The sequence below is a fragment of the Lepisosteus platostomus genome, chromosome 5, assembly GCF_059453375.1.
Source record: "Lepisosteus platostomus isolate fLepPlt1 chromosome 5, fLepPlt1.hap1, whole genome shotgun sequence".
Lineage (NCBI taxonomy): Eukaryota > Metazoa > Chordata > Actinopteri > Semionotiformes > Lepisosteidae > Lepisosteus > Lepisosteus platostomus.
In genome coordinates this window covers 53,663,932-53,690,637 of record NC_142615.1, presented here as the reverse complement: position 1 = coordinate 53,690,637, position 26,706 = coordinate 53,663,932, and the positions used below count along the sequence as shown (strand labels likewise).

Here is a 26,706-nt window from a genome sequence, read left to right as displayed (position 1 = left end):
ACAAACAGGCAGGAAACGAAAATAATTGGGATCAATTCGCACAGTGGCCATAAGGAGATGGGGGGTCTGATTGGGATAACACTTGGTATGAGTGTGATAAAGACAGATCAGGGTCTCCTCTGTTAGAGGGAGGGCGCCCGCAGATCTGTACTCTCACTCGAAGTGGGAAAGGACTTGATGTAGCAGGGGCTGGCGCCGTTGATGACAGCGCCACTCTAACTCCGTCTCGCACCCCCTCGAGGGGGTCTGCACTCGCACCTACCTTCCCTGAACCCCCAATACGATCAAATCCAAAACCGGAGGATATTGACCGGTGGCCTAAACTACCACACCCGAAATTAGAAATGCAGCAAACGTGCAGTGCGCTTCAGGAATTAAAAGGATTAATGTAGAAGTAAAACAAGAATACAGCACATTGTAGTACGAAGAGAAAAATATATTCTCGATGTGTATGTGTGTTTTATGAATTTGTGTGCCGGCATGTATGTGTGTAACTGTGAGTTTTGGTATACTAAATGACGGTGTGAGTGTGTTTAACCAGCGGGACTGGCTAGAGACGTAACTAAAGAGACTTGACGAAAATCAACTTAAGGAGATTGGAAAATATAAGAGCGTCTGAAACGTATAAGTACAGTACAGGTGGACGTAAAAGTGGTTAAACAGTTTTTGTATTTTTATACAATTAGTTGCAATAATGGAAACAATTTGGTTTTATTCAAATGTCTCGAAACCATACATGCTGAAACGCTGTAGGTTTAGAATCGAGACTGGGGAGAATAACGTCTTGTGAGAAGATCTGTTTACCTAACGATTAGATCCTGTAAATCCCTTGTAGCCTCCCTAAGTCTGTCCCAGTCCAGTGGTTAAAAATGTACTGTTAATGGAGTGTTGGTTTCTCTGTTAGGGGATACTGGAGCACTACTGTCATGCTTGTTTCACTCCTCTGTTCAACAGTGTGCTATAGAGTAATGTATATGGGAAGACGGCAGGAGGCCACAGGAGTATTGGGGCAGCAAGTTTTACTTGCCGAGTACCAGATTTTAATGGGTGGTTTTATTCCAGATCTATTGGGTTGGAATATTATGCATTACAAAGAATGACTATCCAGAACAGGGTATCACGTGGCTTCAACTGACTGTGATCACTCAGTATGTTGATGGTATTCTGAGTGCTTCCCCTGACGAGGAAACCCACAAGTCTAAGTTGCTTCAGCTTTAGAGTGTCTAATAGAAGCAGTTATGATAAGGCCCTTTTGCGTCTAGCATTGTGAAATTTTAACAGGGCCTGGGTGCAATGTTTTTACAGGGTGAGCACAACTCTTAACAGATCTGCTTAAGGGGGGAGTGCAGTACAAGGACAAGATTGCCTTGGTTCCCGCAGCAAAAGCCGCCTGTTATAATTTGAAACAAGCTCTCTTACAGGTGCTGAGACTGGGGTTTCCTCAGATGGATCAACCATTCCTTTGTATTATTGCAAGTTGCTGACAGAGGCCACCCAAGGAGCCCGCGAGCAGGTCCTGGAGGCGTGGGGACCACCACCTGAAGGAGGGCACAACCTCATCCCAGGAGAGTGGGTGTGGATCAGGAAATTTCCTTCACAGGTTCTCCAGCCCAGGTGGGACGGACCCTACCAGATCCTGTTGACAACCGAGTCTGCGGTTCGAGTGGAAGGAAAAGATCACTGGATCCATGCGTCACACTGCCAACGAGCCTCATCCCCAGTTGCAGACTCAGAATGAAATCATTTCTGTTAATAACGTTAATGGTTACTGTAGGACTATGTTCCACAGGGATTAATGATCATCACTCCCATCTGGAGAACATGGAATTAATTCCTTTTTAGGCCTCTCCTATCTGACAGCTAAGAAAACCAACCAAAGTGCCTGCTGGGTGTGTGCCGCATTACCCAAATATGTACAGGGAGGACTTCCTATGGGGGCCATTCCTTGGCATCTCGAGGAAGTCATAGGCATGATCATTCGGAGGGATAATTTAGGAGATTTTAATATGACAAACTATGGGGGTTGCCATAACACGACTTTAACCTGCACAACATTACAATATCTACAGGAGCGAGGCTTAGAGCCCACGAGTTTCACAGGCTCTTACGCTCCTAAATATAACAGAAGCCATACACCACCATACCTGACTTTAAATAAGGAACGTGAGGGAAACATATGTTTTCAGCACACTAATTGTCTGCACTTGGTTGGATGGAGTCGTTGCAACCTTACCATCACTGCAAATATATCCACCTCTACCTTCCAAATTCCAGGATGGGATCGGCACACCCCACAATTCGGTATAAGCTTCTTATTTTCAGAGGCATGGGGAGCGCCAAATGGAACATACTTCATTTGTGGAAAATGAGCCTACCCATGGTTGCCAGCCCAGTGGTCTGGCTCATGTTATTTAGGATATGTGGTTCCTCATATCCGTGTTCAAACCCACAGCCCCTTCGGACCTAACCACAGACCACAAAGAAAACTGTCTGATTGGGAATATTATTTAGGTATAATATTTCCACAAGCCGGCATTAACTTTCTGAGTCGAGAGTTAATTCAAATTGCCTCGACTTTAGAAGAATTAACAAATTCTACCTCATCTAGTCTGAAGGCTGTTAATGATGAGATGGTAGCCCTCAGAACAGTGGCCATGCAGAACCGACTAGCTTTAGATTATGTACTGGCGGCCCAAGGAGGAACTTGTGCAGTAATTGGCACTGAATGCTGCACATATATTCCTGATAATTCTGAGCACATCTCAGATCTGGCCCAACACATTTACAATGAGGGACAGAAATATCAGGACTATTATACTGAAAATTGGGGAATTGGGTCTTGGGTAAAGTCTGTGTTTGGGGCCTGGGGTGGAACCTTTTTACAGTGTTTATTTGTAGGAATAGTATTGTTTATATGTATAATTGTAATCATCACGTGCACAAAAACATGTATCACATCTTGCTATAACCGTGGAACGTACAATGTCATGGCAATACATACCTGTTCGCCAAGAAAGGAAAGATCTGCCCTGACATTGTATGTATAAAAATAGGCTACACTGACGTATGCCATATTTTATAAGGGGGGAATGAAGAAAGATGTGAAGACGGGGGTTTGAATTTAATCCTTTCTGTAGGGGGTTTAGACTTCTAAGTCACAAGCTGGGGTTTATGGCAGGAAAGGGGGTTAACTGATAAGGATTGCAGATGCAAGCTAGGAACCTTCCTGGGTGTAATCTTAAACTGACCATTTGTCCAGAACATCGTAAACTGGCCAAATACCATGAACCCCCCTCTTTACCATCAGACCGAGTGACGTCAGAAACGGAGAAGAAGACACTATATAACCCAAAAGTTTGTAACAGTACGGGGAACAATACTTCGGTTTTGTTGTTTCTTGCGGGAAACAAGACTTCGGCTTTATTGTTCCTTGCATGCAATAAACTCATCTGTTTTACTTCATCTCGGGATCAAGAACCTTATTTCTTCTGTTTCAACACATTCAGGGAGCACATTCGCCAACATCCAGGTACGCAATGCGATTTGGAAAGTAGCTCCTTTCCAAAGAGTTGCATACGAACGATCCTTCAGTCCCGCTCGGGGGGCATGGAGCCCCCGCCACACAGCTTCAAGTAGCGAGTCAGGCGCCATAGCTTTCGCTTGCGCCCACACCACCCTAAACGTGCCTGATCTTGTCTGATCTCGGAAGCTAAGTAGGGTTGGGCCTGGTTAGTACTTGGATGGGAGACTGCCTGGGAATACCAGGTGCTGCAAGCTTTTGCTCTCTCGGCCAGCAGGGGTCGCCGTTGGTGCCGTAGGCTTTGGGAGAAAAACCTGGAGGATGGAAAGGTGATCTATAGCCTCATCACTAGAGATGCTTTGTTGCTATGGCATGTGTGTGACCCATATAAAAAAAAACCCGTCGAAGCTGCCTCTAAATCTGCAAATGAAGATGAGTCGATAAACCACTTGTTTTTCGTATAACTATACATATATTCATTTATTACTGATTTCATTCATTGAGCACGGATACAATAGAGGTACAGCCATTCACTGTTTGACATGTCTGCACTGGTACAGAACCTAGCAATCAGAAAACGGGTGAAACTGTCTTGAGAATTAGCATACAGTACCGAGGCCCCCATGACCAAATAAAGGCTAACCTCGATAATCAGCCTAAATAATGCAGACTACAGCAAAATGACTGACTTTGAAAAGGGAATGAATGTCCGGAAGGAGTAGTGTAACCAGCTTGAAATGCTTCTCCGGACCTCTAACTAAAAGAAACCGGGAACCAGCAGTGGCATTGACTCCTTTCGAACTGGGATCCTATCGCAGCTCGTGGTGTCGTAACTCTTCCGTATCTGATATTGGACCAAGCACATCAGGGGAGAGCGCGAACGCAGTCCCCCACTACCAGAAATTATGCAGTCGAGATTCCCACATTTGGGGAATTCGCAGGGGTCAGCACAGCCGGAGTGAAAGCTTTAGAAAGCTTTACATTAATATACATACTTAAAACAGTATATATGATCACATTTCATTACATTTTGACACGGTACCAGTTACATAGCAACAATTTCTTTTTATCTGGCGCAAATCACATTCTTTACTTCAACATGATAATGTTTTTCACAGTTTCTTGAGATATTGACCTATGCTCTCTATTTCCCACAGATTTTCTGTTTCCTCCCTCCCTTCTCTCCACAGATCTCTGAGGTAATAGTTCTCTCGGGTGATGAACAGGGCCAGGCTACCTGCTGCCTTGACTGGGACCTCGATGCCTTTGAACAGCCCCATGTTCCTCACTCTCCACAGGGCGTCTTTCCCACTGTTCACCACGGCCCAGATCCTGTCAAACACGTCAGGAGGAAGTTTGAGAGGAGAGATGCCTTATATGACGAAAGCAGCGGTCAGGGTAAATTGGGGCTAGAGAGCTTGCAACCAATCTTCAAACTGTGCCCAGAAGGCCTTAGCAAAAAAACAGGACCACAGGAGATGGGTCACAGTCTCCTCCTCGCCGCAGCCCACCCTAACGCAGCGAGGGCTGGGGGTGAGGCCCCTACGGTACAAGAAAGTTCGTACCGGTAAGCACTGGTGGACGACATTCCAGGCTAAATCTCTGTGAATTGTAGTGGTTTGATGGTTTACTGAGACCATTATTAACTGTAGCAGTAATCACAAGGTTGTTCGTTGTAGCTTTCAGAAAATCAATCGTCAGAACAACTAACAACGCACACACACGGGTTCAATACACGAGACACATTTATTAATATAAATTGTGCACCAAACATATACTAGTCTGCCTGGATACGAGCGGCAGACCTTACTGTGAGGGTTATCAATATACAAGGTATATAATCTCGAAGAGATGCAAACACAAAGAGATACACAACAGAGAATATATGTCAGTATATATCGTTCGGTTACCAAATCGCTAATCAGTGTTATTACCCACTGTTACTCTAAACTCGGAAGTAAATACATTACTCATGAATTAAATTGATAACAACTTGTGTTGAGGTACAATTGAATTCTCGAGACACAATGTAAAACATGGGGTTTACTTATCCACTGTGTATGGATTTGGAATTTCCCGGCATGAACACCAAACCAGCTGACAGGCTCTGTTGCAGCCTCTGTTCCAGCGGTTGTCCAATGGGCGTTGTCCCGGCGTCCTCTGGCTACCGGCCAACCAGTCAAGGTGCAGCTCGGAGTAGGACGGGCGGAGGAATCTGACTGCGGCGCGCAGGGCAGTCGTTGCTCCGAGGGGATCTACCAGCAGTCCGGCTGGCTAGTAGAAAGTCTCTATGCACAGAGTGTGACCGTGAGTCCTCACAAGTCACTCTTTTGCCTGGGAAGAAGCTGGTTCGTTCCCGGTCCAGCGCTGCTTCTGAATAAGCTATTCAGGTTGTCGATGAGGGTCCAACTGTAGGCTCCCATTGATCAAGTGGAGCATTCACGTTGGTAGAATTCTGAGTACGTACGGGATCCTCGGCCTCGCGCTTAGAACAAAGTCCAAGTCCCTTTGCAGACAACAGCAGTTGTCACGTGATTGTCTCTGAGGATGCGCGAAAATGGCCAAGGAGAGCCCCGATCTGAGCTTGCGCTCCCTTTTTAACCAAGACACAGATGTGTGCTGATTGGTTGAGAGTTTGGCAGGCATTGGAGACCCACGTGGTGTTACCACGCCCTGCCAGTCCCTGATTGGTTGGTCAAGGTGAGATATAAGTCACTTACTCTTGACACTTAGGAATGCAGTCCAGATGTCCATTCGGCACTCCCTAGACTGATAGGCGCCAATGGATGACCATTGATCATGATAGCCAGGCTTAGCTAAGTGCATCCCCGTCTGGGAGCTGTCCCTTATCAAAAAAAAACATCTTAAATCAGCCTGCATGTATACTTTCTCTGTGGCTGCACCACAGAGATGGAGGGTGAGATTGGGCCTCATTTCGGAAAGCATTCCAACGCTTAATTCTGTCTTATTAACAAGCATTGCCGCTACATATCCCCCCTTTTTGAAGGTCACGAGGTCCTGAGGCGTTGTTGCCTTCAAAACAAAAACAGAGTTAAGTGATGTCTGTTGTACCACGGTGGATTCTACCACCCAATATTCACATTACCTCTCGAGAATTTGTACAGGAAATAGTGTTGGAAAGAACATTGCGTATACCTGCTCTCAGTTATAAGGTACATAGAAATGAGGCATCGGGCATCATTATTAGCCCTAGACCTTAAACTTCCGGCAGTTCACTATCAGTATCGGATAGCTCTGCAGCAGGCAGACGTTTGGGAGTGGTTACCTGATTTCGGTGATACACCATTGCTCCCTTTGTCTCATTCAAACTACCCCGCAAGGCTTTGATACAAGAGAACAGTATCCAACACATTACCCCAGCCATGATCCAGCTACCCAGCAGCAGTGTCAAGATGACCACGTTTACTGTTCCTAGCGCCCCAGAGGATCCACAACGACTGTGCTTGGGACCTACCAGTGTAGTTTTTACGTTTGTGTCATTGAGAACGAATTCGACTACCTGTACTCCCTCAAGACTTACTGTCTCTTGGAGTCTCTCATCCAAGTCAACGCTGTGTCCTCTGAAAGTGTCCACAATCTCGAGTTCCGTTTCATACAGTTCTGACTCCAGGTGATATAGTGCTAAATCGTTGAGATGCACTATAGCTCCTTCAGGAATGTGTAGAAAAACTGTTTGGTTGGGTAGCTGCACTTCGGTAGCTGTATCATGTCTGTCATAGGTTATTGTAACAGTTAACTGTGGTGTGCTGACCAGCCAATTCTTTCCCACCTGCTCAACCTGGAGTTCGTTAACCTCACTTTTGCTCGTCACTGTGGCTTTACACTTTTCAGTGGCAGCCACCTTTCTGATATCACACAACCTCTGAGTTGTGTCCCTAAGGAATGGCTTACTTGGGCATACCCAGTGGATATCCTTGGTTGATATACACAGTTCCAGGTTTGGAACAAGGTACAAATTCGGCTCATCCTCCTGGTAAGCTACGAGCAGTGGGGTGGTCAACTTCACATGCATGTCCCCCCTCCAGAAGCCAACGTTCGATATAGACTTGAGTCTATAGATATCCTTGCTACTCACGGTGGGAAGGTTCAACAGGAAACCTATTTCCTTGGCTTCGGGGTTGACATGTATGGGAATGGCACTGCCTAGACTGTATGCAAGATGTACTTGCAATGGCTGCACCATCTCGGAAGTGGTTGTCCTCAGTACTTCTTCTACTAAGGACAGTGGAACCAAGTAGGTTGGAATCTGTCCCATGGCTAGGCTAGTTACCGTGGCACTAAGCTCCCTAAGCAAATCCTGCATCAGCATTCTGACCTGTTGCACGTAAGCATAGTCCCACTGTAACACGTCGACAATCCTGCCCACGGTGTGGAGGGTGTTATTTAACACTGCTGCATGAAGGTTTACTGCTAAAATTGTGCCCTGTAAGGTTTTCCCTAGGCTTTCCAGCCGCTGCTGTTGTTGATACAGCCTGTCATAAATTTCTGGCATTTCCTTACATAACCCAGACACCTGCCTTCTCAGGGTGGTCAGGGTGACAGTGTTAGCAGCAAACAGACCAGCTGAAAATAGCGAACCCACGGCGGAGGCCGCAGCAATCAGACCCCCCAAGAACCTTTTGGGGCGGCTGAGGCCTGTCATCTCCTCCTGGGTGACTGTTGCCTTCCTCAGCTGGCGGAGCATGTGTATAGTGTCTAGCTGGGCATGCCATATAGTATCCTTAGCCCACTGCCTACCATGATAGGACACCCTACTGTTCATGTCGATGTGCTTCCGAAACACATCACTTGGGTCCAGCCGTACATACACTCGCTGAGTATATGTTCTGCAATTTGTTAGCAACAATCCGGAAGCGTCCTGCAGGACTATGCCGGTAGGAGGACCGGGTTCCACAACTTCAAGGGGCTGTGTCGAGGCGATCCACAGTACTGTCAGGACCAGCCATGGCAGTTTTAGGATTCCCATTCTGGAACACAGATGAGGCACATGGTACAGTTCCACTATAATTTTGAATATATTTTTCTAGCAGGACCTATACTACAGTACCTAACTACCTGCAGCTACAAAGGGGCACCCCCCTCTTTGATCGGGTTTGGACTTTAACCCTATTCTGTGTCCTCCGGCACCATTTGAGGTGGGCGATACAACCGGAGGTGGTTGCGATGCACCCACTTGTAGACCAGAGATTGCCTTCCCTTTTCAATCCGAATTCGATAAGCTACCAGTGATACCTTATCGACAATCTCGTGGGGTCCTGTCCAACTCGGTAAGAACTTCCGGGCCACCCCTGTGGGTTTGGCAAATTGGAAGTACAGGACCTTGTCTCCTACTTGGAGTTCCTGGTTAACTGCTTTTCGGTCATAGTATGCTTTCCTACCCTCTGCACTCCTTCCCAGATTGTTCTGGGCAAAAGCAAAGGTTGCCTGCAGATGTGCTCGCAGGTCTGACACATACTGATGGGCCGTAGCAGCCCCCGTCGTGCTCAGGTCCTCCACCCCATAAAGACAGTGTAGGGGAAGAGTCATCTTCCGACCTGTCATCATCTCAAAAGGTGGGACCCCCGTAGGGCAATGGGGCGTAGCTCGGATGGCCATCAGAACCAGGGGCAGCTTAATGTCCCAGTCCCTACTGCTGGTGGAGACAAACTTTTTGAGCATACTAACCACCGTTCGGTTTGCCCTTTCTGCCTGGCCCGAGGATTGAGGGTGGTAGGAGATATGCAACTGGGCCTTGACCCCAAGCATATTCCACAGGGTTGCCATTACTGTAGCTGTGAAATGGGTTCCCTGATCCGAGTCCACGGTCAGGGGGAGTCCCCATCGACTGAACACATGGTTCACCAACAGCACTGCAGTTGTCTCTGCCGTGTCGTTGGGTGCTGGGAGGCACTCAATCCATTTTGTGAATGCACACGTAACAGTGAGGAAATATTTCTTCCCTCTGGATGACCTCACCGGCGGCCCCACCCAATCCATTTGTAGATTGGACCAGGGGAATGTCATGCCCTTTTTCTGGAGTGGTGCACGGTGCAAGGGCCGTGATGGTTGGAACTGGCTACACATCAGACACCCCTTTACATACGCGGCGATGTCTTGGCCCATGTGAGGCCAGAATGCCACCTGCTGGATAGTGTCGTATGTGGCCTTGATTCCCCGGTGACCCCCACAGGGTTCGTCATGAGCGTGTTGGATCATGATCCCCCGATGACAGCGGGGAACTACCCACTTTGGGACAACTTGTGCAACTGGTACACAAACCAACAACCCCTTTATAATTTTTAGGTTGTCTTTCACCTCTGCCAGCTCCTTCAGCTCCGGAGACTGGCCCAGCACCTGCTCCGAAAGAGGTTGACGCACTGGGTCAGCGATATGCCGATACATTTGCCTACTTGCTGGGTCCTGTTTCTGCATTTCCGCAAGATCGGTGTTAAAACCCTGTGACCCAAGCACTACAGATTGAGGGTCAGCTCCGACATCCTGTCTAGCCCTGCTTCGGGTGACCGCCTTGACCTCAGCCACGGTTTCTGGGGGTAGCCATTCCTGCTGGAACTGCCAGGGTTCACCCTCTAAGGCGCCAGATTTGGCCAGCCGGTCGGCCTCATCATTCCCGTCTTTGTCGGGTCCCTTCACCTGGGAGTGTCCCTTCACCTTCCTCCAGTAAACCATCATTCCACCCTCAGTCGTGAGCTTGTCACTGGCCAGGAACAACTCTTTGTTCTTTACTTCCTTGCCCCGGGCATATTTCATGCCGTTACCCTTCCAATACGGAAGATGGGACACGAAGCTATGTCGGGCGTAGTTCGAGTCACTACAGATGACAAACTGTTTAAGGCCATTTGTCAGGGCCTGCTGGAGGGTGATCAGCACCCCAGCTACTTCCGCATACTGACTAGTCTTTGGTCCTAGCTTATAGCGGGTCGGCCCACAGGGAGTATTGTCTTGCCAGACTACTCCTACCCCTGCTAGCACCTGCTGTTCGTGGCGAAAAGAGCAACCGTCAACATAGGCCATGGGTAAGCCCTGGCCCACGTTCTCATCGTAGTACCGATGATTGTTCGGTAGCTCAGCAGTGGGAATGGTTTCTGGAGCTTCCATGTCAGTGTCACAGCCGTGACACACTTGGCCCAAAGCCAGGCTCTGTCCCAGGTACATTTTCTTGCTCTGTGCATAACGTACCTCTATCTCATAACCTTGTAGGGCCATCATCCATGCCACAATCCTGCTATTTGACACCCTGCCCGCTTTCAGTCTCTGGCTATGCAGGAATGTCACAGGTTGGTGGCATGTTTCGATGATGATCTTTTGTCCCCCAACATAACTACGGAAGTGTTCTACCGACCAGACCGTAGACAACAGGGCCTTCTCACAGTCCAAGAACTTTTGCTCCACTGGGCTCAGGGTTCGACTGGCATACGCCACCACCCTTCGCTCTAGGTCATATTCCTGACTCAGAGCAGCCCCAAGGCAGCGCTCTGAGAACCCTGCTTCAAGGTAGAAGACCTTATTTTTGTCAGGGTAGGCCAAGCACGGCGCTCTACCGAGTCTGCGCTTCAGCTCCATCACAGCCTGTTCTGGGGAAGGTCCCCACTCAAAGGGCACGTCTTTCTGCAACAGCTTGTGGAGGGGCCTTGCTATTTCAGCGTAATCCTCAATGAACTGCCGGGAATAATTACATACTCCCAGAAAGCTGCGCAGTTCAGACAGGTTAGTGGGCGACTTCATATTCTGGATAGCTTGGACTCTGCTGGACTGTGGCTGTATGCCTTGGGCTCCAACCAATAGTCCCACGTACTCCACTTGGGTCCTACACCACTGTCCCTTAGCCAGAGACAGTTTGGCCCCTGCACGGGAGAGCTGGGTTAACACATGCCTGAACTCGGCCATGTGTTCTACCCAGGTCTGACTCCGCATCAGAATATCGTCCACATACACCAGGTTGCCCCTGGCGGCTGCATCACTCATGGCTTTGTGCAGAAATATGTTGAACTCCGCTGGGGAGTTGGAATACCCAAAGGGGCATCGATTCCAGGTGAACTGCCTGTTTCCAAAGGAAAAGGCCAGTTTGTACTGGTCTGTTAGTTCTACCTTAAGGGTCCAGAACCCATTGGCCACATCCACTGTGGTGAAATATTTCGCTGTTGTCACCTTGGCTAACTCCTGATCTAGGTAGATCATTGGCCATCGTGACAAAGGAACCTGTTTATTCAGCTGCCGGTAGTCAATGGTCAGACACCACTTACCATTGGGTTTCAGCACCGGCCACAGTGGGGAGTTATAAGTGGAGTTACACTCCCTTATGATCTAACGCTCTAGTAGAGCATCCAACGTCTGCTTTATGGACTCGTATGCCGTGAGGGGAATGCGATACTGCCTGACATAGGTTGGGCGGGCGCAAGGGGCCGTGGGAATGCGCACTGTGTGCAAATCCATCACCCCGCAGTCATAGGCGTCCCGTGCAAACACTTCCTGGAAATCCTGGAAGATCTGATGCAGCTGCTGACGCTGGCTTTCTGTTTCCAAGGCATCTGCCTTACCAACCTGTTCCTGTACCTGCTCTAGGAACCCCGCTTTTGACGGCATGGCACTCGGCTGAGTGGTCCATCGGAACACCTGCGTGTACTGTGTACACAACCATCTCATCAGGTCCGATTCGTTTACTACCTGGCAGGCCTGAGGAATCGTCTGACCTGACCGAATGTTCTCGGGGTCGCCGCTTAGAGAGTGGGCATCTGGTTCGCCCGTTCCACAGCACACTGTTTACTGTGTCCAGCTGGGCGCCCAGTCGAACCAACAGGTCTGCACCAATACAGACCGAATGGGTCAGCTGAGGTGCTACCTGGAAGTAGTGAGCAAACTTCCTTTTTCCGATGGAGATGGAAGCTACACAGCTTCCTTTGCTCCAAATGGACTTATGAGGTGGGGGTGCCCACCACAGAACCTGTGACTGCGTCACCAGGGTCACCTGACAGCTTCGCGACAGGTCCTCGAACAGACCTTCACTGATTATGGACTTCTCAGAGCTGAGGCTGAGAATTACATCATCAACTTGCACTTCTGCCACCTGGACCCCTCCCACCACCATGGGGTGGTAGTCCTGGTCCCCCTGAGGTACCAGGGCGCACAGAAAGGACTCCCATTCATTACCGGACAGGGAGATCCACTCTTCTTCAGGGATGAAAAGGGGGTGTGCTTTACCTGGCGGGTCAAGCAGCTGCACGGAGCACTGCTCCTGTAGTTGGGAGACCGTGGGAGTGCTGGCCTGGGCAGGACTTCCCTGTAGTTTTGGAAAGCAAGAAGAGACATTTATTCTCGTCCAGAGGAACCAGGAGGAACCTCCAACTCAGCTATAGTGTTCAGTGGGCACTGTGTGATCACAGCATAACCACTGAACCCCCCTTTTTGCTGTACGGCAGGCTTAGGGTTTTTGACCTGAGCCCACAATTTTCCACGCTGGCAGTCCACCAGAGGCTCCAGCCTGTCAAGCAGGTCTTGTCCAATGAGTAGTGGCTCTGTTTTAAACCTAGAGATGTAAACAGGATGCACCACATTCATTGGCCCGAACCTAAGTGCCACCCACACTCGGTGTGTGATCCTGGCATGATCCTGGGTATAGCTGGAAATATCTATCTTACACGGTTCTACCTTAAGTCTGATGTTTTTTCCTTTCGCTACTCGTTTGAGCTCGCTGAGTAGATCGGCTGACATCAAACTAATTTCAGCCCCAGTGTCAATCAGTGCTTCTCTATCTAAGACGTTTTCAAGAGAAACCTTGATATAAATACGCCTTGCTTTGCCTTTCTGGCTGAGATTCCCTAAGAATTGTTGGAAGCCTGCCTTTTCTTTGACTTCAGGGGCGGGGTCAGCGCCCAACTCAGAGTCACAGCCTTCTTCCAGGCAGGAACCCTCCCACCCAATCAGATAGACTGAGGGAGGGGTTTGGGATGGATCCCCGCCTCCTCCAGTGAGAAGGGGCGTGGTCCCCCTAAGCTCATTCACGCTTCCGGCATTCGGTGCGGAAGGTTTACCCTGTCCTGATCTCTCAAGCAGGGCTTGTTCAAGGGCTTGTTCGACTGCGGGCTGCAGTCGACTCCCTTCGTCCAGCCTTATGATAGGCTCCGCCTGTGCCCTTGCCTTCCCCGTAGCGCTCCCGGCGGCTCTGACTCTTAGTGCGGTCCTGCCTGCCTATTTTGCGCCGGGGCTTAGCGGGCTCAGGAACCTCAGCTCCCTCGAGCTGAGGCGAGTCGTCAACCCTGCTGGCTTTAGTGGCGAACACGGCCGTTTTAGCAGGTTTTCGCTCTGAGGAAGCAGAGACTTCAGCTCCCCAGGCTTTTTGAGCCAACCTTCTAATGTCAGCCATTTTCATCGCTTTTGCATCAGTGTGCATTACAATCATTTTCCTGACTGAGGGATGCAGTCCCTGAGCTCCGCATTAGCAGCGTCGGGGCTCCGGCGTGTCGCACCTCACCTCACCTCGCACAGCCCCCTCCTTAAATGTCTGGCGCTGGGCATGCCCCGCTCTCCTCCACCTTATCTTATCGCGTGTGACCACCGACAATGGCCACAATGCCAGGGAATGGCACCTGTAAAGTGTTAATTGGGGCACAGGAACAGCCCGTCTCGTCTCGGGGGCCGGCTTCAAAGACAATACAGCAAACATAGCGGGGCGGGGGAATTCAGGTTCATTCAGCTCCGGCGGGAATGAGTCATTTGTCTGTCTTTTCAAGTGCTGGGAGCAGAGTAATCCGTCGCTTGTATCGTTTCTCCCCGGTGACTAGATCTCACCCTGCGACTCTCGACTGGGCTCACCCACAGCAGCCCAGCAGGTGTGAGCCTAGCCGGCACCCGGATGGGAGATTCCCCCCGGAAAAGCTCAGGTTGCTGCTGCTCCTGCAAGAGGTGTGACTGGGACCAGTAGGGAGCGCTCACCCTGCGGTCTGTGTGACTTTCTTATGCCCCAGCATCCTTATGGCGACACTCTGCTGCACAAACAGGCGCCGTCCTTTGGGGCAGGCGTAAAACCGAGGTCCCAACCCTCCTTGGCCATTCAGAAATCCCAGGGCGTCTCTCAAAAAGAGACGCCGGGGGTGTCACTCTGGTGTTAGTGTTCCCCTTTACCAATCAGTCTGGGTCTCCTCCTAATCCCCGTCTCATATGTAACAATCAATGACGAGGCCCCCCTGTCCCTCGATATTGTACTTGTCTCCTGGCCGCTGGCTGGCGCCGTGAGATTTAGTACTCGCGCAAGAGACTGGGGGCAGAGCGCGAACGCGGTCCCCCGCCCCCCACAAAGTGTGCACTCCAGGTTCCCTCTCGGGGCTCTGCAACAGCGGAAAGGCAGCGAGAAGGAGCCTCTTGCTCTGACGCCGCAAGGCCACAAGAGGGCGGAGGCGCCGCGCGCCCGGCCGACGTGTTGGACTGGTGCGCTTTCTGTGCTGAAATAAACACGCGACAGCCCAGAAATGTTTTGAGTGCTGTGCACTGGAGGTTTTTGTCTTGTGAAGACTTGGCTTGTGCTCCTCCGAGCAGTTTGTTTGTTCTCCTCCAGTGTGGGACAAGCCAACACAAGGGAGCACATTCGCCAACATCCAGGTACGCAATGCGATTTGGAAAGAAGCTCCTTTCCAAAGAGTTGCACACGAACGATCCTTCAGTCCCGCTTGGGGGGCACGGAGCCCCAGCCACACACAGCTTCAAGTAGCGAGTCAGGCGCCACGGCTTTCACTTGCGGCTACACCACCCTGAATGTGCCCGATCTCGTTTGATCTCAGAAGCTAAGCAGGGTTGGGCCTGGTTGGTACTTGGATGGGAGACCGCCTGGGAATACCAGGTGCTGCAAGCTTTTGCTCTCTTGGCCAGCAGGGGTCGCCGTTGGTACCGTAGGCTTTGGGAGGAAAACCTGGAGGATGGAAAGGTGATCTTTAGCCTCATCTCTAGAGATGTTTTGTTGCTATGGCATGTGTGTGACCCATATAAAAAAAACCCGTTTGTAAAACGAATATCGAAGCTGCCTCTAAATCTGCAAATGAAGATGAGTCGATAAACCACTTGTTTTTCGTATAACTATACATATATTCATTTATTACTGATTTCATTCATTGAGCACGGATACAATAGAGGTACAGCCATTCACTGTTTGACATGTCTGCACTGGTACAGAACCTAGCAATCAGAAAACGGGTGAAACTGTCTTGAGAATTAGCATACAGTACCGAGGCCCCCATGACCAAATAAAGGCTAACCTCGATAATCAGCCTAAATAATGCAGACAACAGCAAAACGACTGACTTTGAAAAGGGAATGAATGTCCGGAAGGAGTAGTGTAACCAGCTTGAAATGCTTCTCCGGACCTCTAACTAAAAGAAACCGGGAACCAGCAGTGGCATTGACTCCTTTCGAACTGGGATCCTATCGCAGCTCGTGGTGTCGTAACTCTTCCGTATCTGATATTGGACCAAGCACATCAGGGGAGAGCGCGAACGCAGTCCCCCACTACCAGAAATTATGCAGTCGAGATTCCCACATTTGGGGAATTCACAGGGGTCAGCACAGCCGGAGTGCAATGGCCGAGCCTCGCTCTGGGTGAACCTCCTTCTTGATCAAGGTATTTCCCCTGCTCCTGTTTTTATACCGTCAACATCTCTAACCTCAGTTCCATGGTGGACGGTGCAGTACTGGTTAAGCCACGTGTGAATGTCCTCCGTCTTTGCCAGTTCCGAGAACATAATAACATGCACCGTTTTCCTCTCTCTCTGTGTCGGGCTGCAAGTTGATCTTCTCAAGGGCAGGAACTTCCCCTCTTTTTGCCTCAAACACATCCACACATTGTTCAAACAGAGAATAGGTAGCAAAAACAACCTCAAATGCTTTCTGACCTGGGAGAGCAAAGATGAAATCCAAGTGCCGAGGTTCAAAGCCAAGTTCCTCCTGCAACACTTTTCTGCTGAACTGCAGACGATCCATGAAGAGATCATCCAAAAGCTCAAAACGCACAGCATTCTTGCGGGATCCAAAAGTTGCCATGTTGTGTACTGCAAAACAAACACTGCTTCCACAAAACAAGAAAACAATTCAACAACTCCACCTACAATTTTCGATTTTTAAGAACTTTATTTTCTTTTCAAAAAAAAAATACAGGACATCACAAATCAGAAAGCTTTACATTAATATACATACTTAAAACAGTATATATGATCACATCTCATTACATTTTGACACGGTAACAGTTACATGGCAACAATTTTCTTTTTTTCTGGTGCAAATCACATTCTTTACTTAAACATGATAATGTTTTTCACAGTTTCTTGAGATATTGACCTATGCTCTCTATTTCCCACAGATTTTTTGCTGCCTCCCTCCCTTCTCTCCACAGATCTCTGAGGTAATAGTTCTCTCGGGTGATGAACAGGGCCAGGCTACCTGCTGCCTTGACTGGGACCTCGATGCCTTTGAACAGCCCCATGTTCCTCACTCTCCACAGGGCGTCTTTCCCACTGTTCACCACGGCCCAGATCCTGTCAAACACGTCAGGAGGAAGTTTGACAGGAGAGATGCCGTATATGACGAAAGCAGCGGTCAGGGTAAATTGGAGCGAGAGAGCTTGCAACCAATCTTCAAACTGTGCCCAGAAGGCCTTACCAAAAAAGCAGGACCACAGGAGATGGGTCACAGTTTCCTCCTCGCCGCAGCCCACCCTAACGCAGCGAGGGCTGTGGGTGAGGCCCCTACGGTACAAGAAAGTTCGGACCGGTAAGCACTGGTGGACGACACCAGGCTAAATCTCTGTGAATGTTGCACAGAAACTTAGAGGATGTGTGTTTCCACACCTTCCTTGTTTGGGCTGATGTTAAAATGCCCACAGGGGTCTGCCTATTCTTCTGCGGTGCAACGAAATCTTCCAGTTTTTGGACGCTGACAACTCGGAGGGGAATATGGCCAATTGGGTGAGATCTTAGAAAACTTTTAACTGTCCCATAAATTGCAGGGCATGTGTCAGAGAGTGGGACATCCAGCTTGGGTCTGACACCCCACACTCTGAACGCCTCTCTACCCTCTCAGCACAAAGGCCAGGAAAATGCACAGCAGCTTCGTAGTAATATCTGGGACAGACTTCCCCCCTGAGAGTAGTATATTATTTCCCTTCTGAGTCTTTCCTGCTTCCCACCCCATAGAAAATGAAACTTGAACTTGAACTTGAACTTGAACTTTATTGCCATATGTAACCGGTACTGGTACAATGGAATTCTTACTTACAGAAAGTCTCTCGATTATAAAACAAGTGTAAAAAACAAAACAAAGTGCAAACAGTGCATCAAGACAATGTACAAACAAACAATAGACAGTGTGCAAGTAAACATGCAGACAGTTTGAATGTAAACAATACAGACGTGTAAACAATGACTGGAGACGTACAATTAATAAATTACAATGAGGTAGATGGTGATGGTGTAGGTGTGGTCCGAGGGGGATGGCTAAATGTGTTCGCCAGTCTCACTGCTTGTGGATAGAAGCTATTGAAGAATCTAGTGGTAAGTGTCCGTATGCTCTTATATCTCTTGCCTGAGGGCAGTGGGGTGAAGAGCTCATGCCCTGGGTGGTGACTGTCCTCTGTGATGGCCAGAATTCTACCACGGCAGCGGTCCTCATAGAGCTGTTTAATCTCGGTGAGACCGCAGCCGATGATCTTCTGGGCCATATTGACCATTCTCTGCAGTGCCTTTCTTTCTCGCAAAGAGGTGTTGCCATACCACACGGTGATCCCGTTGGTGAGGACGCTCTCGATAGTGCAGCGGTAGAAGTTCACCAACACATGTATTGGCATCCCCCATCGCTTGAGGCACCTCAAGAAATAAAGGCGCTGCTGAGCCTTCTTCATGATAGAGTCAGTGTTCACAGTCCAGGTTAGATCTTTAGAGATGTGAATTCCCAAAAACCTAAAGCTGGTGACTGTTTCCACTTCCGTTCCATCAATACTGAGTGGGCTGTGAGTGTGTGGCCTGTGTCTCCGAAAGTCCACTATTAGCTCTTTCGTTTTCTTTATGTTCAAGTCCAGGTTATTGCTATGACACCACCTAAGCAGCTGTACAACTTCATCCCTGTAAGTGGACTCGTCATCATCACTGATCAGTCCTATTATAGTGGTGTCATCGGCAAACTTGATGATGCGGTTATTGCTGTGTCTTGCTGTGCAGTCGTGAGTAAGAGCTGAAGAGATGGAAACATCCATCTCTTCAGCACCGCCGCAACACGGTGTGGGATTGGGAAGGTAGAAGCCAGAAAATTCAAGATAGGCAAGAGCTGGGTTTTGATGACCAGCACCTTCCCTGTCATGGTGAGGTCTCGGTCCTTCCATTGCATCAGTTTTTTGTTTAAGATTGGCAATTTGTTCTGCCAATTTACTGTTCCCATCTTTTCTCCAAAATACACTCCCAGGACCTTAATTCTCTTCTCTTGCAGCCTGAGATCATGCCCTTCTTTTGGCTCCCTCCAGTTCTGATAAAAAATCTCACTCTTAGATTTGTTAATTTTTGCAGAGGAAGCCAAAGAGAAACGATCACAGCACTGCAGAGCTCTGCTAATTGAGACATTGTCAGAGAGGAGCAGGGTGAGGTCATCCATTTATAGAGATGTCTTTACCTCTCCCCCCCCACTTCCAGGCACTGGTATCCCATTAATGGCCTGATCCTGGCACAAGGCACAGGCTAAGGGCTCCATAGCCAAAACGAATAACAAGGGGGATAATGGGCAGCCCTGCATCACCCCTGAACAGACTTCAAAGGGGCGTGATCTATTGCCATTAACCATTACTCTGCTGTTGCTACCTGTGTACAGCAGGTTAATCCACTTTCTCATGATGGGGCCAAACTTCATGTGCTCAAGTACCGATGTTAAGTATTGCCGGTTTAGGCGGTCAAGGGCCTTTTCTAGGTCTACACCTAAAATGCACAGAGGGAGGGAGCGATCCTCTGAGTACAGACAGACATCCCTCAACAAGGCCAGGTTGTCGCTCATCAGGCGTCCTGCTATCCCACAAGTCTGTCTTTCCCTACCAGTGAGGTCACTACATTTTGTAGGCACAGGAAAAGGGCTTTGGACAGGATCTTAGTGTCCACGCCTAACAGGCTGAGGGGTCTCCAGTTCTTTATGTCATTCTTTGCTCCTTTCTTAAACAAGAGAGAGATAGTGCCTTCTCTTAAGGAGTCAGGCAGCAATTCTGTCTTATAGCTTTCCTCGAAAAGGAGCATTAGCGGATCCTGAAGCAGATCCCAAAAGGTGCAATAAAATTCCTTAGGGAGCCCGTCAGCACCCGGAGTTTTCCCCTTCTGTAAGCTCTCCATAGCCTGTCTCAGCTCTTCTACTGTCAAATCCCTCTCAAGTACTTCCCTATCTTCTTCACTCAAAACGTTTTCTAGCTTTGAGGTAAAAAAATGAATTTCTTCATCCTTTACCTCTGTACAGTCTTGAGTAGAAGGCCTCGATGCAGGAGAGGATAGCACTCGGCTCTGTTCTCTCTCTTCCCTCCTCATCAACTACACTTTCCATGACAGACTTGGAGCCTACCACTTTCCTGAAAAAAGTACACTTCTCATTTTCTTCCAAGAACTGTACTCTTCTTCTTAACAGCACTCCTCGACTACTTTCTTCGGCTATGCTCCGGATGTCCTTTTTTAAAAGGGTGATATCCTCGAGCACATCGAAGCCACTGTCTCGTGTAGAGACGCTGCAGCTGCCTCTGTTTCCTGGCTAGCACTACTTGTAGCGGGATCCTACCCCGTCGTTCTCTAGCAGCTTTGTGTTGAGTTTCCAGAGGCCTGGGCCAAAGACAGTCCCGCCCTGGAGTTCCACTCTACACCCTAAAGCTTGGTGATCTGAGAAGAAGACAGGCTGAAGAGTGACCCCAACAACTTTCACGCTCTCTGAGACAAAGCAATAGTCAATTCTGGAGCTGCTATTCCTTCCTGACCACGTATATCCTGCTGTTGTGGGATATATACATCTATATGTGTCTGAGAGTTTAAAGTCTTGAACTAAGTTTTGCAGGGCCAGTGAGCTGGAATCCAATTTATCGGCCTTTTGGCTAAGATCAAGTTCAAGTGGCATGCCCGCAGTTCTTGTCTTTCCAAAGGTCTAGAAGGCGATCGAAGATTCTGAAGAGTGCTTGAGCTGGTATCGCCCTAGGTTTAGCCTAGGGGGTTAAGGCCAAGCAGCAGCTGAGCTGGGTGGGATCCGGCAGCAACGTTCTCTCTCTATGCTCTCTCCTCTCCCCTCCCCATTTCTCTTGCTCTGCCTCCTTGGCCTCTTGGCTGGGAGTAGGTACTCATGGCCTGCCCGCAGTGCTTGCTTTCTTCCTCGAGACTCGGAAGAGATCAGGGACAGTTGCGGCGTCTGGTATGGCAAACGCCAGTACCGAGTCCTCCTGAAAGAGGACCCAGAAGGCGTCGACGGTTTCCAGCACCCCCCGGCCCGCTTCAACATCGGAGCCGACAGGGGGTACCTTTACTACCCCAGGATGCCACAAGGAGAACACGTGTGACATCGTCAGATGTCACAACTGTAACAAAGAGGGGCACCTGGCAAAACCTGCCGGGCAGCCAAAAAGTGCAACGGATGCGGCGCCGAAGGACACCTCCTTCACCAATGCAAGGTAAGCAAACCTTCGTTTGCGCAGGTGGTGGAAGCCGGCCGGCAGAAACTGGTCTCAAGACAAAGGGAGAGAGGTGAGAACAAAGAACCCGCACCTCCCCCGCAGAGAACCGAAACTGCCGAGGCCACACCCCCAGCCGCACCAGTGCCACAAGATGGCTGCCAGGACGACGGACAAAATGGCTGACCGGAGAAAGGGCCCTAATAACTCCCAGCAAGAAGGGAAAGAGAAAGTGGGAGAAGAGATGCAGGGCGGATCCACCTTCGGAAGGACAAAAGAAAAGAGTGGTAAGGGAGAACCGTTTCCTCGTCCTAGAGGAAACGAAACTTTCTTCCCCCGAGGCCCAGGAACAACCGGAGGAGGCAGCCCAGGAAATGGAAACCCTCCCCCCCGAGGCCCAAAGACGACAGGAAGTGACAGCCCAGGAAACAGAACCCCCCTCCACCGAGTCCCACGGACAACAGGAGGAGGCAGCCCAGGAAGAGGTAACCCCCTCCCCCGAGGCCCAGGGACAACAGGAAGAGGCAGCCCAGGAAGTCAGAACCCCCTCCCCCGAGGCCCATGAACAACACGAAGAGACAGTCCAGGAAGTGGAGCCCCCCTCCCCCAATGCCAGGAGCAACTGGAGGTCCCCGAAACTCCTAAAGAAGGGGAAGAAAAAAGCCTTCCCGAAGCGGTGGTGGAGAGTATCCTCAAGGAAGACGAGGATTACTTTGAAGCCGCCCTGGAGCCGGGACTGATGGTAGGGCTGGACCTGTCCAGCATGTTTACCTTTCAGTCCCCAGCGAGACCTGGAGGGAGCCCAGCATATTCCCCCCAGGACCCGAACGAGAGGAGTTACATCTAGGCTAAACAGTGCCCAGATGTAGACTCCCAAGTTTTCCACTGTAAGCACAAAGAGAGGAGGTTCAACTTTCACTTGTTTAATCATGATTGTGAAACTTACCTTTCTAACAACTAACGTGAGAGGGCTAATAGACCCGTTGAAAAGACGGGGAGTCTTTCATGATCTGTCCTCAAAGTTTTTCTCAATTTGTTTCTTACAGGAGGCCCACCTGAAGGATGAAAGCGACAAGCTGACATTCACCAGGGAATGGACGAAGGGAGAATCATGCTGGAGCGTAGGAGGGGTCCACTCTTCCGGAGTGGGAATCCTCCTCGGAAACCCAGAGATGACGCTGGTTTCCTCCTTCTCGGTGGTGCAGGGCCGGATCCTGGTCGCAGACATCGACTGGAGGGGGCAGAAGTTGAGAGCAATTAACGTCTATGCTCCAACAGAACCCTCTATCCGGAAGGAAGTGTTTGCTGACCTGGCCAGCTGCTGCACCACCAACAGACAGGTGGTGCTTTGCGGGGACTTCAACGTCGACCGGGAGAAGGGGAGCGACGCTAGCTCGGCAGAGCTGGAGTCGCTACTCAAGCAGTTCTCCCTAGTAGACGGCTTCAGACGGTGCCGCCCTAACGACGCCGGAACGACATGGAAAAACTCCCGGGGAGTGTGCAGCCGCCTGGACTACATCTTTCTGCACACAACCTGCTCCCTGGAGTCGGCGACGGTGTCCCCGGCATGGTATTCCAACCACGAGCGCTTGACGGTGGTGGCTAACACCAACCTGCCGGCATTCGGTCGTGGGTACTGGAAGCTGAACCGGGAGATACTGGAGGAAGACGACTTCAAGGCACTGTTCCGTAAAGACTACGCGAGCTGGGTCGATCTGAGAGACGGCTACAGCTCCATGGTGGAATGGTGGGAGTCAGTGAAAGACAGGACCCGAACCCTGGCGCAGACGTACTGCAGACGGAAGGCGGCCAGGGAGAGGAAGGAAGCTGCACGACTCCAGAGACAACTAGAGGAGGAGTACAGCTCGGCTAACGGGGGAGGAGCCTTCAATTCAGCCCGGGCACAGGACCTGAAGGAGAGGCTCCGCAAACTCAATCAGGTCCGAGGAGCCCAGATAAAGAGGGTGATCCACGGCCTGAGACGGGGAGATGGAGAGGAAATGCTGGACGAGAGCGACATGGTAGAAGCGGCCACCGCTTTCTACACGGAGCTCTTTTCAGAAAAGCAGACGGAGGTGGAGACAGGTGATGCTTTTCTGGAGGAGCTGAAGGCACAAGTACCGGAGGAGGTGAGGGAGGACTTGGAGGGTCCGATCGCGGCCGAGGAGCTGAAGGCGGCACTCTTGTCCATGGAGAATGGCAAGGTGCCAGGGCCGGATGGACTCCCCAAGGAATTCTACACCTGCTTCTGGGACACCCTGGCGGCAGATCTGGTGGAAGTGGCGCAGGAGATCTTCCGCCGGGGAAACTCAGAGACACCATGAGGGAGGGCATCATCTCCCTGCTCTTCAAGAGCCCTTAGCAGAGACGGTGTGACGAGACCTTGGAGATACCGGGAGGCGCGGGGGAAACCCTGAAGATCTCCCAGTAAGCCGACGACACGACGCTGTTCCTGAGGTCGGACAGGGGGTTGAGGAGGGCCCTGCAGGTCATGGAGCAATACTCCAGAGCCTCGGGGTCGAAACCAACCGCCGAAAGAGCAAACTGAAGTTCTTAGGGCCCTGGAAGCATAGGACGACGGCGCCGGAGGGTCTCGAGCTCTGCACGGAGCCCCTCAAAATACTGGGGGTTTCCTTCCAGAGCCAGGACAACGAGACCAACAACTGGACCAAGAGGATCGCCAAGGTGAATGCGAAGCTGGGTCTGTGGAAAACGCGGTCGCTGTCCTACACAGGGAAAGTGATGGTGTTGAAACCAGACATCCTGCCGGCTTTGGTTTACCTGGCGGTGGTGTACCCTCTGCCGGCCAGACTCAGACAAGCGCTGCAAGGGATGATCTTTGGCTTCGTCTGGGGCGGCAAGTACGAGTACATCACGAGAAACCGGATGTGTCTGCCGGTCGAGGAAGGGGGTCGAGATGTCCCACATTTCCCCCTGAAACTCGACTGCATCGTCTACTGCAAGCTCTGTCGGGCGCTGTGGGAGCCCATCGGCCACAAGTACCAGTACTTTGTCAGGCTGTGGCTCTCCGTCCCAATGAGGCACTTGGTCCAGTGGTCAAACACTGGGCCCAAGGCAGAGATGCAACCGGAGTTCTACATCTACGCTGTCAAGTGGAGCAGGAGGTACGAGGCCACGAGACAGCCAGAGCTCTGCACCAACCACAGAGCCCTGTACAAAGAGGTGAGGGGGCATTTGGTCACTGACGAAAGGCTGCAGGTTCCCAGACAAGTCTGGGAAAGGACACAGCCCAAAGAACTTGACAACCAACTGAAGGACCTCAACTGGATGGCTGTACACAAGAGACTGGCTACCAGAAAGGTCCTCTACAGACACTCGATCTCCAGGAATCCTCATTGCCCCCGGAACACGTGTTTTGTCGAGGAGACTCACGAGCACGTGTTCTGGAGCTGCCCCTTCGCCAAGGCGGTGTGGGGCAGAATGGACAACATTATGCAACTCCTGGGAACTGGTGCGGTGCTCAGTTACCAGTACATTCTGCTGGGGGCTGGCACCCACCGGACTGGACAAGGGGACACAGGACCTGCGGGGGCTGCTGCTGTCCCTCACAAAACAAGTACTGTGGAAGGCGAGGAACACTCTCATCTGGCACAACATAAAGTGGGGGGCGAGGGAGATGCAGGAGAGGATCCTGGTGGACCTCAGGAGGAGGACGAAGCGCAACGTCGGCAAATGGGGTTTCCCCACGGTGAGGGAGCGCTGGAAAGAACTTTGGGCCCTATACAGGGATTAAAGGACAATAGCGAGTGGTAGGTTTGGAGGGACTCTCTTAATTGCACAAATCCGCCCCCACTTGCAAAGATTGATAACGGACAATCAATCTCCGCTCCGCCGTTGTTTTTTATTACATGGAGTGTTAATATGTGTGAGATGTTCCTTTTGAGGTGTTTTTTTTGCGGAATAAAGTATATTTTGTAGAACAAAAAAATCTTATGATGAGGTTTACAAGTTATCTGTTGAACTACATTCTCATAGGTGTGGTCACATTCCAGGTCATTTGTTTACGTTTTTTGTTTCTGGAGCAACTGTTAGATGAAATGTGCTAATATGTAACCTAACTCCAGTGTGAATAACTAGAAGAGGGGAGCAGCTCCATTCCAGACCAAGGGAGCTTTGAGATTGGCTGGGCCAGATCTCTCATTTGCATATCTGATTTGGAAATATAACACTAAACCCCTTCTTGCATGGATTTAACTTGCACCCAAGAGTCCCCTACTGTGTATTGCTACTTATTTTTTTATGATAAGTGGTGATTACCAGTTTACAGGTTTTATTTGTTGAATTATAAATGGTTTTGGATTATCATCCTGAATGGCCTGTACTCAAGTTTTGGTAGGGTATGTGTTTTCATTTCATTTACCAAATTGAATTTTTGCTCTTTTAGTATTTGTCTAGAAGGCTTTCTGAAGTCAGGAAGCCCATTTATTTGGTGAAAAAAGATTCTGTATTAATATTTCTCATACAACATAAATAGGGTCTTTTATGAATAAAAAGATCTTGCACTTGGAAATCTTGATAAAGCTCTGTGCTTCCATACACTCGAGCAGTTTTGATTCCTAATATTTGACCTTAGGTGTGGGAACGGGTCTTTTTTGCCATTTGATTTCCAATTGATCAGCACAGTATAGAAAATAGACCCATAAAGCAACCTCAGCAGTGACAAATGTCACTGGGTCACTTGGGTTTATACGTCGGGGTCCGGTAGTGAAGCTCCGCTCCTGTTTAGCCTCCGAAGCCGTACAGGGTGCAGCCCTGGCGCTTCAGCGCGTACACCACGTCCATGGCGGTGACGGTCTTCCTCTTGGCGTGCTTGGCGTGCTCGGTGCAGGTGACGTTCTCCAGGAATACCTTCAGCACCCCGCGGGTCTCCTTGTAGTTCAGCCCGGAGATCCGCTTCACTCCCCCACGGCGAGCCAGGCGGCGGATGGCGGGCTTGGTGATTCCCTGGATGTTGTCGCGGAGAACCTTACGGTGACGCTTAGCGCCTCCTTTCCCGAGTCCCTTTCCGCCTTTGCCTCTTCCAGACATCTTCTAGTTATCAGCTGTGAACACGACACACACTGCTCATCTTTGATGTATGATAGACATCTTTCTTTGATGTCTATTATACATCAAAGAAAGATTTTTATAGGTGTAGAAACTAGTAAATAAAGCCAATGATTTGTTTTAGAAATGTATTCTTAAAATATACAATTATTCACACCTGAACAATATGTAGTTCAAATTATACATTATATACAATATTGTATTCAAATGTCTAATCATCATAAAAAACACAACTAGTAAACTTCAGTTACAAATTCTAGTAACATGGCAATATATATAGTAATGACGAACACAAACTAATTACATGAACATGCTAATATTTAACTCAAAACCACATTTCGATTCAAATATAAATTTTTAAAATTTACAACTTCTTTATTTCCACGAAAATATTATTAATGTAGCACAAACGCTACTTTCTAATAAAGACAGAAAGAAACTGTTTGTTTTGTGTCTA

General features: G+C 49.6%; 1 protein-coding gene, 1 long non-coding RNA gene, 3 other non-coding genes and 1 pseudogene across 5 annotated transcripts in view; 4 read left to right on the top strand and 2 right to left on the bottom strand.

Moving 5' to 3' along the window:
- LOC148669316 (uncharacterized) overlaps positions 1–1,693 on the top strand; it is a 209,257-nt gene extending 207,564 nt beyond the window's left edge. Inside the window, exon 4 of the long non-coding RNA XR_015937008.1 lies at positions 1,478–1,693. This is a non-coding gene — a long non-coding RNA (uncharacterized LOC148669316). The remainder of the gene's footprint in view (positions 1–1,477) is intronic.
- Positions 1,694–3,658: 1,965 nt separating this feature from the next.
- On the top strand, positions 3,659–3,777 carry LOC148669315 (5S ribosomal RNA; annotated as a pseudogene).
- An 11,484-nt stretch (positions 3,778–15,261) lies between these two features.
- On the top strand, positions 15,262–15,380 carry LOC148669314 (5S ribosomal RNA). Its single transcript, XR_015938478.1, has one exon. It is a non-coding gene; the product is annotated as a 5S ribosomal RNA (ribosomal RNA).
- Positions 15,381–16,002: 622 nt separating this feature from the next.
- LOC148669313 (U1 spliceosomal RNA) lies at positions 16,003–16,167 on the bottom strand. Its single transcript, XR_015938795.1, has one exon. It is a non-coding gene; the product is annotated as a U1 spliceosomal RNA (small nuclear RNA).
- A 9,402-nt stretch (positions 16,168–25,569) lies between these two features.
- LOC148669312 (U7 small nuclear RNA) lies at positions 25,570–25,625 on the top strand. Its single transcript, XR_015938967.1, has one exon. It is a non-coding gene; the product is annotated as a U7 small nuclear RNA (small nuclear RNA).
- Positions 25,626–25,925: 300 nt separating this feature from the next.
- Positions 25,926–26,231, bottom strand: LOC148669311 (histone H4-like). The gene has a single exon (XM_088632662.1). It carries the CDS (start codon positions 26,229–26,231, stop codon positions 25,926–25,928), a length of 306 nt encoding a protein of 101 aa, XP_088488788.1.
- Between the last annotated feature and the right edge of the window lie 475 nt (positions 26,232–26,706).